The sequence below is a fragment of the Convolutriloba macropyga genome, chromosome 8, assembly GCF_964194025.1.
Source record: "Convolutriloba macropyga chromosome 8, txConMacr16.3, whole genome shotgun sequence".
NCBI lineage: Eukaryota > Metazoa > Xenacoelomorpha > Acoela > Convolutidae > Convolutriloba > Convolutriloba macropyga.
In genome coordinates this window covers 16,568,850-16,587,875 of record NC_134475.1, presented here as the reverse complement: position 1 = coordinate 16,587,875, position 19,026 = coordinate 16,568,850, and the positions used below count along the sequence as shown (strand labels likewise).

Sequence of the window (19,026 nt, the reverse complement as noted above, 5' to 3'; positions counted from 1 at the left end):
TACTGCGAAACATGGATGGAGCTCATCAACTTTACAATGAGATATCTGTTAAGTGAACGCTGCGTTTTATCTGAACTTCATAGGTAGGTGAGAGTACTACTGTAGGGGATCAGTGGTGTAAAAATTCAGTTCGAAAATTGGTTTTAAGTGGGAGTAATATTGCTTCAAAAGTTGAATTTTCAGTTCATAAAACTAGGGGCTGCTAATTTACTTTTGCCGTTCAGTATAACTGCAAATACATTACATGCTTACAAATTCAATTGACAAATTTAATTCTAAAGTTTTCTTATCAGCTTGATTTACCGAATCAAAAATAACAAAATAACGGTGGAATGTTAGAGCTAAAAAGATTACATCGCAGATCACATTACGCGTTGGGTTAAACAAAATTCCACCCCCAAGATGCCATTCATTTCTATGCTCAAAATTTGATATCAAAATCAGTCACTAAAATTTTGAGAATGATACATCAAATTCAACAATCATCGGATCAAAACTGGCGAAAACAAGGGCAAACAAAGATCCCAATAAACGAGCAACCAAACATGAAAATTTGGGGTCTAAAAATTTACTATTTTATAATTAGATTATGTTGATCTGCGGTGTAATGAAGACAATTAAGGTTTCTAATGATAATTTTCAATTGATTCCAAAACTAATGGGCAGGCGGATGCGGGGGCGGGTGGGGTTGAGATGGTGGCTGGGGTTGCAGCAGATTCTGATTGGGTTCAGATTGGTTCTTGGATACGATGTAGTTCCTCAGCCGTTTCTTCTGCATCGTGTTCACTTTCTTCTGTCTCTCGATCACTCCTGGCTGTAAAGTCTGTCTAAGGGCTGGAAGAGATCCGTGCTCTTTGAGAGAGTACGCTGCTTCAGGGCTAACACATTTAATGAATATTAGACCTCGTATATACAAAGCTAATCAATCACTAATAAATGAGTATGAAGCTCTCTAATGGTAACCTGGTGATTCTGCCGTCCTTTACTTTATGACATCATAAAATGCTCTCCATCAAAAAAGGTAAACTGTGACTTGTAGACTAAACTGCACCCGGGTACCAGGATAGATGAGAATTTCAAAAATCAAACGCTATATGAATTTCTATCGTTCGTTTAAGGAACTGATAGTGTTTTGGCAATAAAAAGAGATCCTTATCATATTATGAACGATCAGACTATTAAAAATTATGTTAGTATGCAAATCTTCATGTTTGTCATCAGCGCTTTAAGCTGTTGTTATTTGTTCATCCTCTGGTTGAAGCAATCAGAGAGCTACTTTTAATGTCTCATTTATTCCTGTCAGTTTGTTTTCACTCGGCTTCACCTCGTCTCAGCTTTGCCCGGCACACAAATGATTTCGTACAGCCGAAGTAGCTCTCTAATGGTTCCAACATTAATTGCAACGAGGAAACTAAATCACAGCCTGTCTTTTTTCTCCAGTCAAAATCAAAAACTTTTTTTGTTCTTATTTTCTAGTTTTGGTTTTGGCCTTAACTCACGGTCTTTCATCGTTGATCTAAGTGTTGTTCAGTTGTCAGCGTTTTTAGGTATTGACTTTTCCAGAAAATTTGCATTTTTTTACAGCAATCAATACTTGTTGTGATTATCGAACTTGAAAGCCCCATTGAAATGCCTTAAATTTGTCAGACGCGTTTCGAGAGACATTTTAGCTTCATAATAGCGCTTTTCAAACATATCATCGAGCTTTAATCAAATTTTAAACCAATTTGCTAATTTTTCAAAATCTGGCGTGTGATGTCAGCCATTGATTCTGGCCTTTAACTTAGTTATTTGGTAGTGCTTGACAGACAGAGTTTGTGTTTAAGGCACTGTAATAAACAACTATGAACGAAACAGTAGTCAAACTCGCCAGTACTATAAACTATAAACAAATGTAGTTAAAATTTTTACATCCAAGATTTTCACCACATTTTTATTCTACCTGGGTTTTGACCTGAATGGACAACAAATGCTAGTCTGTATTGACATTCCAATAGCGTAGAAAGTAATGATTCGTGATGGCTGAACACCAAGAAGAGTAACAGTTTTGTTGATTTCGCAATTTTTGATCAAGTTTGTAAAAATTTTGCCAGAAAAGTGTTTTGTTTTTGGATGTAAGGTGGATGGTATGGTACATCATTGCTTCCATCTGAGCTCGTTCATTCAGTCTTGAGGCCGATAAAAGTGTTCTTAACGATATTAATTTCTCAAATTTTTTAATTAAACGCTTTTTTTTCGTTCGAAATATTATTTTTTTATTATTTAATATTTAAAACTTTTCTTTGATATAGTTTTGCTTTCAGTGACCAAAGGAAGTTTGAATCGTTTCCGTTTGTGCCCCCAGTGGGTGCTTAGTGGGTTCATTATAGTCGCGCACCCAGACGCACGTCCCATATTTTTACACAATGATTTACTATGTAATGGCACGTCCTCTGTAACTGTGGGGCGCAGAAAGAACTGGGGGATTATATTGCCAATAATTTTTATCTCTTCTATAAGATTTTTCAGCAGCTTCTGATATCTAATGTTTCAGCAACAGTGTTCTTTCTTTATTGTCCTGAAAACGGTTATTTCTTGTCTTTGACCGTCTCAATTCAATGTTCATCTCTGATTTTAATCATTGATTAGAATATAAAGTCATCGTTCAAAGGGTTCTGAAAATAGATTGACAGGGACTCTGGAAATAGTTTATTCATATCTGAGAGTAATGCTTTAAAATTTGTGTGTAAGCCCAAATTCAGGATGAAAACGTTTTTTTTTTGTCAATTTAGTCCTTGCTCTAGAACGGCAGTTATTGATCTACATCTCAGGCAGTAAAATAGTCATTTATGTGATATTCGCGATCTGTGCTTGTTCCCAGTGTCGACTCAAAAACAAATTTAGTACTTAAATTTTCTAAAAAATTTTTCGAAAATTTTGTTAACAATTTCTAGAAGCAATAGGTATAGCTTTTTTGAGAGTATTTGGTAAATTTTAAAGGCTAATGAAAATTCTCTTGTTATTGTTGTATCTCAAATTGTTGTTGTATCATAACCAAAATTTGGCACAACAGAAAGGGTACTGAATACATTCACGTCAACAACTATATAAACTTTTCAGTAAAACTTGCCAATTTTTCAAATTCGTTAAGACTTTTGTAATGATTTGCCTATGTTCGAGTACCATATTTTAACCAAGATTTCGGCTAGCCTGCATATTAGTAAAATATTAACTTTGGTCAACTAAAAGTTGACTTTGAGGGCGTACTGTCAAGAAAAATAGACAAAATGAGAAAATTTTTCATGTTTCTTTTACTCTCGTTTTCCCTGACTACAAGGCAAAAATAAAAATTTTTGAGCTTCCGCCGGTTTCCTGTTTAGTTTCCCTTGTCGCAAATTTTCTTCTGATAACATTGACTTTTAAAAAAACTTGAGAAAATTTATTTTTTGCAACTTTTCTAAAAATTTTTTCGGCAGTTTTTGATGTTTCTGCCTCTGCTTATCTTTTTTGCGTCAAGGAAGATATTCATAAGATGTTATGTTGTCTGTTTTTCTCTCAATTTTTTCAGAGCTCATTGCATAGTAAACCATTACTTGATAGAAATGTTTGGTTAGTAAAACGATGTTAGTAGTCTTTGATCTATCGTATGACAGGAATTTTTACCTTTCGTACGTCCGTGAATAAAATGTTTGTTTTCAGAACCACGAGTGAACAAACTAGTGTACTTTTGCGTTTGCCTTAGTTTGCATAGCTAATAAATTGCTGGAATAGCCATTACAATCAATACATGCCAGTAGAAAAGTAAACATGCCAACCTTATATGATTATATTTCAACGAGGACGAAGGAAAGATCTAAAGCGTTTGCTGTGCTTTACAGCCTTAAATATTACGTAAACAAGTAGCGCGCTAAGTTAAATCTATATCCCTGTTTAGATAACGAGAAATTTTGTCTCCTTAGAATTTTCTCTGAATTTAACTTAAATAAGGCCATCGCTAAAGTTTTGTAAAAAAATGTTCCGTCCCTTATTGCTGTTGCAAATTAAGTCAGAACCCTTCATAAAAACCCTCAAAAAGCTGCAATTTAAAAACTGCCGTTGAATTACATCAGAAAATATTGAGTACAATGAAAGAAGCAAGCAGGAAAATAAAAAATAAACAAACTTTTGAAAAAAAAACTGCGAAGTATCGGAGCCAGAAAATAGCCACCTTTGGTGCCGTTGAAATTCAAAGTAAAATAACATTAGAGCCCTTGTTCTTGCAAATTATCACAAATCAGAGTCCAGTCACCGTTCTATCAGATTACAATGCTACAGTAACCTTTTATAATAAACAATTATACGCTTATTAACACAATTAACCTAGCTCGATTAGTTTTTAACTAAATGCATTAATCAATGAATAGCTTAGTCTAATTCCATTAATTTCCATCAAATTATCGAGATGATTATATAATTTTGTATGTGAATATTTACGAACCACGGTTGACCACCTTAGACGACATTTTCAAAACATACTAAGACTTATACGTTGCTGTAGAAGACTTATACGGTGCCGTAGAAAACATACCAGGACTTATACGGTGCCGTAAAAAACTTTGTAGGGCACCGTTCATGGCCGTAATAAGTTTTCTACGGCAACGTATCCAAATTATATAATTCCAATTTCTATAGTTTGACTTCTTATATACAATGAAACGCTTATTTCATAGAAGTAATTTTTCATTACTTTTTTGGCACTGGCTTTACCTTTTCTCACCAATGAAAAATTGCAAAACTTAGTTCGGCGCCATTTAAGACCGTATAAAGTTTTGTAAGATTTCTAAGGTATTGCTTTCCAACTATAAATGGTTCTGAAAACACACCCGATGGTCATAAAATTTTACCAAGAAACAGTTCGAAATCACAAAATTTCATGCTCCCCTGATAAGGGTCAGGTAATCTTCTTAGTTATTGTTTTTGGATACATAATTCTCTAAGTACTCCCAGCTGTCTCAAAGCATCAGTTCCATCAGATTCAAGAAATAAGAGACCACGCGAGTTCTGACATCCTAAAGTTGATTTTAAATATAACTTTTATCTCATACATGTCATTTTTTATTTAGTCCTGGTTCTGTTGTGGAGAACTGCACAAATACGGTTGTTACCGTGCTATATCAGTACTCCTATAGTTAATTTCAGTAACTCCGCCACTGCCGGTCCCAAGCCCCGAATAAATTATACTGGAAAACTCTCAGCAGTCAGTTCATTCTATGTCATTCTTAAGTGCAACTTATTAATCTAGGTACGGCCTTACTACGGCAGCTTATAAGTCTTGATACGGCCTTAGCATGGCACCTTATAAAAGTTAGTACGGCCGTAGTACTGTGCCTTAGTAAATTTGACAAGACTTAGTACGGTTCTTTTCTAAGACTTATACGGCGCCTTAGTAAGGCCTTAGTAAGTTTTCCATGGCTGGTTAACCTGGGAACGAACGCGTATTTCCTTGAGAAATGAATCTTAATATCATTCGATTGGCTGAAACACCACTGATGATGATGCCTCAAAAATGGACCTAAAATTATTACTCAAAATTCGCAAACCTCAAAATCGCCTGAAAGAAGTTCAGGTATCAAGATTTTTCAAATTTTTTCAAGAGTTTTTAACAGTTGACTTCATTTGGTCAATTAAGATCATATGTATTCAAATCATAGTCATTCAAAATTTAACTTACATTTTAACTGGCCGAGTCCGCTTTCCTTTGCTAAAACAAGAAAAGTAAGTTATAAAGATAAAGTTTATTTCACTGTAAACTCAATGTAAACTTAAACATAACGCAAGACAGTTCAGGTATTTTAACTCCTCCGTCAATAAACGCCGACTATGGGCTTCATAAATTTGTGATGTCCATATATTTATAAATTGTGCAAAAAAATCGGCTATAAAATTTTACCTTTCTCAAAAATGGAGTTATAACTTACTCATCGGCCGACAGAGGGCGACTGTCGGCATCTGTAGGGTCATTGACTATGGCCTTCGCTAGCAAGTAGGCATCCGGAGTCCATTTTTGGGAATAGAGAGCGTCCTTCAAGCCTTGTTTCAGTTCAGTCAGCTGAACAAAAAGCAAATTACAAACAAGACATGACTGGGAAAGTAGCAACCCACCTCTTGTAGAAGTTGTATTAATGCGATCTTTTATTGGGCTAAGCCAGCTATTATCAGTTTGAAAATACATTAGCATACTCGCTTAAACAGTGTAAGGCAATTAAACGTAAAGGGTGGGGGGAAAGGAAACATCGGCTAGCAATAATTTTTCGGACGGTTTTTGTGTTTAGACAATTTGACCACAACATAGTCATCATAAAGTGGAAAATGGACATATTTCGCGCCTTTAAATGAAAAAAATAGCTTAGCCTTAAATTTTTAGCGTTAAATTGCTTTGGCAGGTGGCAGGATATGATAACCTTGATCAGTTAATTGATCTAAAATTTAACATTAACAATCATTTGGTGGATGTAACCAATGTTCACAAGTTATGTTTCTGTGGCTTACGTCTGCTATAAAAATACTGTGACCACTGTTTTGCTCTTATAGTTTTTTGAAACCCTTCATTGAAAACAAATTTGATTTTCAGACCGTTGCTTTTGATATATTTCAATAAAAGTGGCCTGAAAAATATTTGGCTGGAAATGTCAAAAATGGTGGAAAAGATGCCTGTGTATACAATTTTTACTGTACAAAATATTGGTCAAAATAGGAAAAAAGATTGATCACAGAGAAAACGCCCTCACTTTCATGCCGTCAATAAAGGTTCCACTTTAATTCAACGAGTTCAACTTAATTGTTAGTTCGTTTGTTATATCATATTCCGCACAAAGAAATTCAACCAAATAACCAACTAACTTATAAAAACGAAAAAAATATACACGAATTTAAAAAATGAAAAACAGGAGTCTGTTTCTATAGAAAGAGGATCATGAAGGTCCGCCCTCATATTAAGTTCCCACACATCTTATATCATAATTTATAATCGGGCGTGAATGCTGTCTATTCAAACGATAAACACATATTCAGAGATGTTTGATAAATTATTCTTCAAATTTTTTGCTTATATTACCATTTCTGACTGACAATTAACAAAATAATAAAAAAAATCGAGAAATAAATGTCGATAATTAAATTAGTACCCTAATTTGATTTTGAAAAAGTAAATAAAGCGGTACGCTCCAACAATTTGATTTGGAACTGACCGCTTTCTATGTAAAAATCAATGTGAAGTCAAAAATCCATAAACTTTTTATCTGAGCTAAAATAGAAAAAAGCAGTCTTCAATTTTTTGATGTGAAATATTTACCAGCTGATCAGATAATGTTTAATTAGTTTAATCACGCAACCCAGCAATCCCTTTTATTAGCCAATATATTTGAAAAAAACAAGTTGTCAAAAATTTCAAAAAAATATACTTATTAGAGTTTAATATGCTTCCTTTCAGACACCAAATCACAAATTTTTTTATCAATTATACGTTCTAAAAAAAGAACTTGAGCAAATTGCACGCCAAAAACGGTTCGCACATTTAAAAAAACAACTTCAAAGCAGTCCATGAAATGGAAAAAAAATCAGAAAAGTTACAAACGGAAAACAATCAGAGATAATACAACTGTTTTCAATTCAAACGAAGATCATTACTGTCAAAAGTGCTTCTTAGAGGTGTTTGGTATATTATTTCTTATAAGCTAACTCAAAAGAAAAATTAATGAAAACCATTTTTGTAATTTGAAAAAATTTAATTTTTTTAAAAAACAAAAACACTTCGTCGGTGATCGCCAGTTGAACTGTCAAATCCAATTGCCGTTTTGAAGTTAACAATAATAACAAAACAATCAGTAAAATTGTGCATGTAATATCACTTTGTTCAATTAATTTGTGGTAAAATTTTTTTTGGCCATATATACTGCAAGTATTAGAGCGGACTTTTTCTGCTGTTTGAAGGTTTTTATGATATTATATGTTAAAAAAACAGACAAGTAACAACTTCAACTGGTGTTCAGAAAAAAAACTGTTGTTTTGCCTCGACCAGATAGATTTTGTTTAGAAAATGTAAAAAATAAATTATCAAGATTTTTTTATTAATTGAAAACAATGAACGAGTGACATTTATGTTTATTCTTTTCTCTGATAACTCACTAGCCTCACTAGCTATATGTTTTGTTGAATTTTTTTTTTAAAAAACAAAAAAAAACTGAATTTTTTTATCAAATACTGTTCTCAAACCCTCCATTGCAACTATTGCTCAAAAAATTCCGGTTTTACTTTAGAATCAAATAACAATATTGGCTTGAAACACTTATGAACAAAAGTTTTTCAATTTTGTTTACCTATCATATTTAAAAAATCAAAATTTAAAAGGAAACTCATTCTGCTAAAAAATGCTTTTTTACTCATCAAAAAGGTCCAGTCTTCTGTCCCGAAAAAATTAAAGTATGATAATGAAAATTAGATCGAACGTTGACAAAATTAGATTGAATGATATCTTCTCGACACTATGCATTGTCTTATGGCAGCAGCTTTCTATAAAATTTTAACTGGACCAAGGTGAACTGATAACCGTCAAAAATTACTAAGTTTTTCGCAATTGAAACGAATGATAATTAACGAAGAAGGCATCTATTGGTCAAAATTGACTTTAAAAAATCTAGGTTAGCATAAAGTTCCTAGCCCCAAAATAAGTTTGGAGGAATTGGGAAAAGAACTATCAATTAGTGATCTATTAAATACTGTAAATCCTTATGTACTTACAATAATCTATCAAAATTTTACGAACTTAGTTTCCTGAAAACCGTATTCAAAACGTTAGAAGGGGAGAAAAGTGGGAAATAAAAATGTTTGCTGTTAACCTCAATATTTGCTCGAGAAATCGAAAAACTGAAAATATCTTAGGGGCAACAGATTTAGTTCTTCAAGAACTCTTTCTAACGGAACTCTATTGCTATCTCTCCGCAAAAGATATCCGTCGACCAAAATTGGCTACAAACAAAATTGGAAACAAACAAAAGTATGGATTGTATGAAGTTGCTAATCCCTATTTCATGGAGAGTTGGGAAAATTACAGTAACAAACCTCTTCGTGTTGATGTTGGCAATGAAAAGAAAGTTGGGCAATGATAGCTTGGCATTCATTTAGAGAGGGCGTCCTGTCTGGCTGGTTGGGAGGGTGAACCACGAAGGGTTTCAAACTAAAGGGCAACGCCTCCTCTAAGTGAAGTTTCGAACTGGACTGGCTGGCTATGTCGTCCACAGGGGAGGGGTTAGGAGACTGAATGTAAGCACTTTGAGGTGGGGTGGCCGAATCCAAATTTGCGTCTCTTTTGGAAGAGTTGTTAGTCAGCGGAATGCTTCTATAACAAGATTGTCAGCAGAAGAGTACAGGGAACTGTTGCCGTTTGCAGCACGTGATCAAAATTTTTTGCTTACATTACTATGTGCGAATAAAGTCATGCTTGTTTTTGCTGATTACAAGTTCTATGACTAACAAGAGGCGGGACTAGTCATTAAAAGGTGTAAAATTATCTGGTCTTTATTATAGCCCCTCATGAAATTATAGTCCACATTATGGTATCTATGTTTACCATTATTGAGGGGTACACGTTATTTGACCACTAAACTGTGGGGGGGGGGGGGTATAATTCGAAAGACCTTTATAATCATTTTGTTTGTAAACTAAACTTTGTTTGTGAGACCAGGACTTGCGATACTGCTCTTTCTCGATACTCCGCTGATTTAAAGAACAGAAAAATAACAATTTTGTTTGATCTAGTTCTGTGCAACGCTTGGTTTGGTTTCAGTGGTTTTATGTTTCATGTCAGTGTAGCACTTTTAGTTAAACACTTCTCAATTTTGTGGCTCTTATTTTATCTCTTTTTGAAGTCAAAAAGAGATATAATAAGAGCCACAAAATTAAGAAGTGTTTAAAAGTGCTCCGCTGACCTGAAACATAAAACCACTGAAACCAAACCGAGCGTAGCGCAGAACTAGATCTAATGGAATTGTTAATTTTCTTTTCTTTAAATTAGTGGTGTATCGAGAAAGAGCAGTATCGCAAGTCCTGGTCTTCGTTACGAGTAGATTATATTGTAAGAGTTGTATCAACAAAGAAACAAAGGAAAAGTGACAGCACAGGCCTTCGAACCTAATCGGTTATATTTGTTGATTTTGTCTTCGCACTTTGATGATTCGAATTTAAAAGACGCTGATAAGACTGCTGAGAGTGAGGCGAGCCTTGAAGAAAAAGAAAATGAAGAATTGGCAAGGGTGAACCGAAATTGTAAAAAAAAATGTTGAACCTCTCTAACGGTCTTATCAATTTTGCTGTTCTCTATCCACTTAAGAGGAAACTAAACTACATTGAACCTTGTTTTCACTTGCAATTAAGATTAACTGCAGGTAAAAAAAAATGGACGAAAAATGAGCTAAAAGTGCTACGCTAGCCTGAACCGTAAAAGAACTGAACAAAACCGCGCACAGCACAAATAAGAATGATGTAACTTTTGTTTATTTGAAACGGTTGAGTGTCCAAGAAGAGTTAAAAATTTGAAAATGAAAAAAATGGAAGGAAGGCGCAAATCTCGAAATTAATTAAGCGTACATGATTTGGTAATAGATATATTTTGCTTGTTTTGTTGTGTTTAGAAATCTGTTCAGCCCCGAGTTGACTAAGCGAGCGGATGGATGAACAGAGGAAAGCAACAGAATGAGGTTGATAAAGAACAACAAGTCTTTTTGGGATTACAACTAAACTTACATCCGTATTCAAATTACTCTCACGAGTCGCGTTTAAAGTGGATTCATTTGCCTATAAACGTGCATAGTTCTCGATGCTCCCTGTCAAGAAAGCTTCGCCTTCCTCCTTCATTTTGGGGAGTGCGAGCCAAAAATATCCAAGTTCTCTTCAAGAATTTTCCATTTTGGGGAATTCTAGCCAAAAATATCCATGTTCTCTTCAAGAGCTTTCCGGGTTTTAGTGAGCTGTTTAGTCTTGTTGTTGTTTTTACATCCGACATGCATTTCATATAGTTATAAGATTTGAAAAACACAATTTTTCCGTCAAAATTATCCAAGAGGTTTCATGTGAGTAGCAATGTCTTCAGTTGACACGGGTATATGACAGGAGTGTATATTTACATTTGCTCTTTTGTTAAGACCAATTGTCTTTACGATTATGGGACTGTTGTGATTCGCCAACTCTTCGCATTGCCCTTTTACTGTAGCTAATGACGTGCATTAAAATTCGCATGAAAAACGATTTAACATGAGCTGCTTTTAAGGACTGTGGACGTCTGCTTTTTCTGGGGAAAATACAGTACAGCCCCTCTCGGCTATTTTGGTTCAACGTTTCAACAATTCACAATAGGTGCTCGGGTTTTTGTCAATAAAGCATATTATTTATATATGTTTTGAGACAAATATACAGCTTCCGCAATTGTTGATTCCATTTTGGCGAAGGTTTCATACTTCAGTTTTCCTAAGCTTTACTTTGAAAGACAACTTAGTTTTACATCTCAATGCAATATCATGTTGCTTTCGTTTAGAATATTAGGAAAAACTTCCTCTTCAAATTCCTTTTGCAAACTATTTATAAGAAGCTGTAAATTTTTTTGAAGTAAACTTGTAAATTATTCTGATTATTACCCTCAGGTTAAATATCCAAATGCATTCAAATATTTAAAAAAAAAGTAATCACAAGATTATTTTTTGTTATTATTAATATAATCTCAAGCACGGGTAATTTTGTGACAACTGCGTCACAATGCCGGGAGACTTTGCCAGGAGCAAAACAGTCAATTATTTTGGAAAAAAAAGAAAATAAAACTACTAAGTGTTCCAAAATTTCTTTAGAAAAGGAGGAACATTTTGAGCGAGGCTGGCTTTTCTGTTCTCCAGACCAAAGCGCAAAATTTTATAAGCATCCTAGGAAAATAAAAGGTACCATATGAAAGCTCTTGAAACAGAGACTTTAACAAACTAACAATCAATTTTATCATTATAATAGAGTTATTATATTGACGAAAAATACTTTTCAATGTTTAATAGACTCCCTTATAGTTAACTTCCCAGCCTGCTATTATTGCGGGCTTTTTTACAATTCAATTAAATGGAATTGTATGTGGGCGCCGTCTGTTTTTTTAAGATCACTGCACATTTTTCGACTATCACATTGGTGTAGTGATTATAGCAACGCTGGAGCAGTGAAAATAACGAAAAGCGAGTAGCTAAGACATGAGATTTTACAAAGTGGAGCCAAAAAAAAACAGTGAAACAAAATTTCGGTGGAACGCAAAATCTTTTCGACAAATTTGAGTAATTTTTGCCGTTTTCACATTTGTTTTTTTAAGATTGTCATTTATCCTCATTGATGAGAGTCTTCCAGGGCTGTCTAATTAGGCATATATAGGTTTAATCAAGGAGTTAAACTCGAATCTAAGGGTTTTAACTTTGACAACACTATTCAAAAATTAGAAGTACGTTTTCAGTTTTTGCCTTTTGCAGTTGTTGTAGGTAACGATTTGAATTCAAATCTAAAGATTTTAACAACTTTGACACCATTTCGTGAAAAACTTTAGTGAATTTTTGGAATTTCAGTAGCTAATTCTTAGTCTCATAACTGAGAGACCGTGTTGGCTTCACAGACATTGAATTATTTAATGGTTTCAATTCATGTCTCACTGTTTAAACGAAATTTACGCTACTGCTTTTTGCAAAAAAGGAGCAACTTTTTTTGTTTTCCTCTGTCTTTATATTTTTTGTTTTTCTTTCACTTAATCTCAATAAGTTTAGTTTATAAAAAATTTGTACACCGTTTGTATACAATAAGTCTAAATTCCGTTTGTATACAATAAGTTTAAGTTTTCATTATGTGGTCCCCTAATTAATTTTATGATAGCTGAAATGCATATTAATGAGTGGTAGTTCAAATGATCTGAATGATTTTGAATTCCAGTTACGTGTCTATATGACTTTCACGTTTTCTACAATATTGGTAATTGCTGTGTAAAATGAAATAGTGTGAAGTTTTTTAGGAGGAAGCTTTGAACCGCATAACTTTGACAACCCTAATATTTACAAAAAATTAGGAAAAAAATTATTGTTGTGCTTTTACTCTTATGATTTTTTTAACATTTTTTTATAAATAGATGCTTTTTTACTCCGATAGTCACAGTTTGTTAGGTTGTTCAATTCTTTTAACTCTAGATCAGCACTTGTCCTGCAAAGTTTTAATTTGTCAACCAAAATACTGTTTCACATTATCCAATTGTGGGGCTTTTTGACATTTTGTTTGAAATATTTTGACCTTTCCAGGCTGGTAACAGTCTTCACTCACTCTGCTCAAAGTGCTTTTAAATAGCAATTGTGAGCAAATCAATCTAAAACGAAAAGACCTAAATAGAAAAACATAGTTGGCAGATTGCCAGAAAATAGCCGCAATAGCTTCGTAGATCTGCAGTCTCAAAAAAAGTTAAAAATGACAGACCAAAAAAGAAATTTCTTCTTTTCATTAAGGGCTGAGATGTTAAATTTTGATTAAGAATCTATATAAATTATTGCTGTTTCTATTAGCCGCTCCTAAATAACCTTCAAGTAGAGTAATATACACTCACTTGACCCCATCTTTTTGAATTAAAGTGAAGAAAAGTCAATTTCAGAGTGAGGGAGTTATTTTTGAGAATTAAGTAAGTCACGTGTGAACAAAAAAGTAATCACGCGACTGATAAAAAACTCGCTCCACTAAGAGTGAAAAATGACGTCACACGCGCAATTCAGTTGAAATTGAATGAACGAATGAACAAAAAGCAGATTTGAAGTCATTGTGATGTCATATGGTCGTAACAAAAATATTGACGACGAAATAAAAAAAAATTAGCAGGACAAGTCCCGACGTACAATTCAAAGAATTGTCATTGACTCAACAAAAAACAGACCTAGAACGGACTGTGAGTGAATTGGGAAAACAATTTCAAAAAAAATCACATCAAAAACTTTTTAAAGGTGAAAATCAATGTCAAAATGCCGCATGTTAACAAAAAACCACTAGATAAAAAGCGAATTTTTGTTCAAACACCGTTTTTTCACTCTACTTTAAAAAGAGAGCGAAAAAAAATCACGCCGCAAAGCCACTCGCTTTTTCGCTCCACTTCCTGTTTCAGCGTGACCAAAATCACTACTCCAATTTGACTAAAAATCATGAAAATGTGTGAACATATCTTTAAAAAAAGACAGCGCCCCAAAACCATTGTAAAAACCAAGAGAAGACCAATAATAACCTCAGCAATCGCTTTGCGGCCATTAAACATAATAACAATTTTTAAAAAAGGATAAACCAATAAATCATTCATTGCAGTTGCCTGGAAATAAAATCATTGAAATGTTGAATATAGACAAAACTTGTTTTATATTTTTTATGTCTGAAAACCAATGGAAAACAATATATTTCACAAAATCTATTTGACGTTTCTTCTTTGACTAATTTTGTTTCTTCAATGCATTGAGAAATTAAAGCATTTTTTAAACCTAGTTTTGTAACATTTTTTTCAGCTTCTGAACTGATCGCGCCATCACGTCATCCAAGGTTAATGCTGGATTTTTCTGTGCAACGCACAGTACTGGGGAGCCCTCTTGTTATAGGTAGTCGTAATCTTTCGAAATTCATGTTTTATTTCAAAATTCAAGCAAAGACAGAATAGCAAACGCCTACACCTAGAGGGTCAAAACACTTCTTGTAACGACAAAATTTGGTGTAGTGATTATAGCAACGCTGGAGCAGTGAAAATAACGAAAAGCGAGTAGCTAAGACATAAGATTTTACAAAGTGGAGCCAAAAAAAACAGTGAAACAAAATTTCGGTGGAACGCAAAATCTTTTCGACAAATTTGAGTGATTTTTGCCGTTTTCACATTTGTTTTTTTAAGATTGTCATTTATCCTCATTGATGAGAGTCTTCCAGGGCTGTCTAATTAGGCATATATAGGTTTAATCAAGGAGTTAAACTCGAATCTAAGGGTTTTAACTTTGACAACACTATTCAAAAATTAGAAGTACGTTTTCAGTTTTTGCCTTTTGCAGTTGTTGTAGGTAACGATTTGAATTCAAATCTAAAGATTTTAACAACTTTGAGACCATTTCGTGAAAAACTTTAGTGAATTTTTGGAATTTCAGTAGCTAATTCTTAGTCTCATAACTGAGAGACCGTGTTGGCTTCACAGACATTGAATTATTTAATGGTTTCAATTCATGTCTCACTGTTTAAACGTAATTTACGCTACTGCTTTTTGCAAAATAGGAGCAACTTTTTTTGTTTTCTTCTGTCTTTATATTTTTTGTTTTTCTTTCACTTAATCTCAATAAGTTTAGTTTATAAACCATTTGTACACCGTTTGTATACAATAAGCCTAAAATCCGTTTGTATACAATAAGTTTAAGTTTTCATTTTGTGGTCCCCTAATTAATTTTATGATAGCTGAAATGCATATTAATGAGTGGTAGTTCAAATGATCTGAATGATTTTGAATTCCAGTTACGTGTCTATACGACTTTCACGTTTTCTACAAAATTGGTAATTGCTGTGTAAATTGAAATAGTGTGAAGTTTTTTAGGAGGAAGCTTTGAACCGCATAACTTTGACAACCCTAATATTTACAAAAAATTAGGAAAAAAATTATTGTTGTGCTTTTACTCTTATGATTTTTTTAACAATTTTTTATAAATAGATGCTTTTTTACTCCGATAGTCACAGTTTGTTAGGTTGTTCAATTCTTTTAACTCTAGATCAGCACTTGTCCTGCAAAGTTTTAATTTGTCAACCAAAATACTGTTTCACATTATCCAATTGTGGGGCTTTTTGACATTTTGTTTGAAATATATTGACCTTTCCAGGCTGGTAACAGTCTTCACTCACTCTGCTCAAAGTGCTTTTAAATAGCAATTGTGAGCAAATCAATCTAAAACGAACAGACCTAAATTGAAAAACATAGTTGGCAGATTGCCAGAAAATAGCCGCAATAGCTTCGTAGATCTGCAGTCTCAAAAAAAGTTAAAAATGACAGACCAAAAAAGAAATTTCTTCTTTTCATTAAGGGCTGAGATGTTAAATTTTGATTAAGAATCTATATAAATTATTGCTGTTTCTATTAGCCGCTCCTAAATAACCTTCAAGTAGAGTAATATACACTCACTTGACCCCATCTTTTTGAATTAAAGTGAAGAAAAGTCAATTTCAGAGTGAGGGAGTCATTTTTGAGAATTAAGTAAGTCACGTGTGAACAAAAAAGTAATCACGCGACTGATAAAAAACTCGCTCCACTAAGAGTGAAAAATGACGTCACACGCGCAATTCAGTTGAAATTGAATGAACGAATGAACAAAAAGCAGATTTGAAGTCATTGTGATGTCATATGGTCGTAACAAAAATATTGACGACGAAATAAAAAAAAACATAGCAGGACAAGTCCCGACGTACTATTCAAAGAATTGTCATTGACTCAACAAAAAAACAGACCTAGAACGGACTGTGAGTGAATTGGGAAAACAATTTCTAAAAAAATCACATCAAAAATTTTTTAAAGGTGAAAATCAATGTCAAAATGCCGCATGTTAACAAAAAACCACTAGATAAAAAGCGAATTTTTGTTCAAACACCGTTTTCTCACTCTACTTTAAAAATAGAGCGAAAAAAAATCACGCCGCAAAGCCACTCGCTTTTTCGCTCCACTTCCTGTTTCAGCGTGACCAAAATCACTACTCCAATTTGACTAAAAAATCGTGAAAATGTGTGAACATATCTTTAAAAAAAGACAGCGCCCCAAAACCATTGTAAAAACCAAGAGAAGACCAATAATAACCTCAGCAATCGCTTTGCGGCCATTAAACATAATAACAATTTTTAAAAAAGGATAAACCAATAAATCATTCATTGCAGTTGCCTGGAAATAAAATCATTGAAATGTTGAATATAGACAAAACTTGTTTTATATTTTTTATGTCTGAAAACCAATGGAAAACAATATATTTCACAAAATCTATTTGACGTTTCTTCTTTGACTAATTTTGTTTCTTCAATGCATTGAGAAATTAAAGCATTTTTTAAACCTAGTTTTGTAACATTTTTTTCAGCTTCTGAACTGATCGCGCCATCACGTCATCCAAGGTTAATGCTGGATTTTTCTGTGCAACGCACAGTACTGGGGAGCCATCTTGTTATAGGTAGTCGTAATCTTTCGAAATTCATGTTTTATTTCAAAATTCAAGCAAAGACAGAATAGCAAACGCCTACACCTAGAGGGTCAAAACACTTCTTGTAACGACAAAATTTTCGCGCTGAAAGAAAGATCGGCGAAATATTCAAAAATTCATTTAATAAACAGCATTTTGTAAATAAACAGCTGAAAAATGAAGTTAAACTAAATCTGGTTGCTGGAAAACTCAAATTCCAGTTGCGAGTAGGTATAGTTGGGTTTCATGCATTCATTATTTACAAACCTTTTATAACCCTCCACTAATGTCTGCAGCTTTTTGTTTTGTTCTCGTTGTTCTATTAGCAATTGCTTCAACTTGTCAACTTCGTCTTCTAAATTTCTCAATTTCTTCGAATCTGTTGCTAATGGGGGTATGGTAGACCCTGTTGGAATCACGTGATGAAATGTTAAATTTTGAGAAACACGAGGATCATCAGACGTTAAGGCACTGAATTGAAGATCTGGAACAGAATGTTTAGCAAGGAAAACGTTGAGATTAATTGATAAATTTGATACATTACACCATCTCTCAGCTCCCGAAGCATATAAAAACCATGACCCTCAGAAAAACTTTTGTAACAGAATAATATTGTACAGAAACAAGTTAAAGTCATAAAAGAAAATGAGGAAACACTGAAATCGGAAAAAAGCTGATCCCGCCATATTTCAAACGTACCTCTATTTCGCTGTTTTAGCGCTTCGATTTCTGCTTGAAGAGAGCGCAAAACATCGTTATGCTGTTTGTTCATAAATTGAATAGTATTTTCTAATTGTGAAACTTTTGATGGATTTTCTCTGTGTTGAGCTCTTGGTTCATGAAAAGTGTTTTGGTCAACTTGTATGTGCCATATTTCGGGCTTCTTTTTGACGCTTCCCAATCCGCTCACACCGTTGTTTCCACTCATAAAAACTAAAGGTTCTAAAATTGGTTGTGGCATTACACTCATTATTTCACTTTCAAGAGGCAAAACTATCTGAAACCGCAGAAAAATTCGGTCTTTCCCATTTAACCAATTCCTGCATCAGGTGAAATTTAATAGTTTCTGAATAGTTATTGAAGCACCTTTTCTGAACATTTTATTAGTTATTAAAGCCCCTTTTTTGAACATCAAAACCTTTGCCTAGAGACACAGCTACTACTGGACGGAGTAAAATTTCGGACTAGGTTTAGTATTTCGGATCAACGTCTGAAGTCACGAAACTCTATTCGCCTGAAGAGGGAAGACCTTATTAAAGTGAAAAGATTAACGCCCAAGGAACTTAAGAGTTTAATCACGTACTTTCAACCATTTTTCCTGAAAAGCACCACTCTGTAGACAGCGCTATTCGCGATATTCTGACAGCAAAATGTTGACTTTTTATTAATGCGCACTGCGTAATTTTTATCAGGAGACAATAAACAAAGCAGAACTATTTGTATAACTTGTATCTTCAGCGAAAAAAAGTTGAAATTGGGTAGCTTCCAGGACAAAGATTAATGGTAGCACTTAATTGGAACCCATTTCTTTTTTTGCTATAAAAGCTATTAAGTTCTTCAATCAATCAGCCATTCTTTTTCATTGGATACATCTTTTTTTTTAAATTTGCCTCTGCTGCGACATCACTTTTGTGCGCGAACACTGGCAAGTGTAGTCACAACAAACATTTTGAACTTGTCGTTTCGTCGTAACCCTACAGTATATTCAGGCGGGGAAAAACTGAATTAACGTCTTATCCATAAGACAAGACTGGAAGAATTAAAGTGTACAAACGATAGATACTAAGATATCTAAAACGTTCCTTCAGGT

The 19,026-nt window shown here is 33.8% G+C and overlaps 1 protein-coding gene across 1 annotated transcript; it reads right to left on the bottom strand.

Annotated features, from left to right (window-relative positions):
* Positions 1-597: 597 nt before the first annotated feature.
* Positions 598-18,277, bottom strand: LOC142343968 (uncharacterized). Its single transcript, XM_075395381.1, has 6 exons — positions 17,916-18,277; positions 17,484-17,700; positions 9,076-9,352; positions 5,937-6,067; positions 5,690-5,719; positions 598-878 (listed from the first exon to the last, which is right to left on the bottom strand). The coding sequence occupies exons 1-6, from the start codon at positions 18,184-18,186 to the stop codon at positions 656-658; spliced, it is 1,149 nt and encodes a 382-aa protein (XP_075251496.1). The 5' UTR covers positions 18,187-18,277; the 3' UTR covers positions 598-655.
* Between the last annotated feature and the right edge of the window lie 749 nt (positions 18,278-19,026).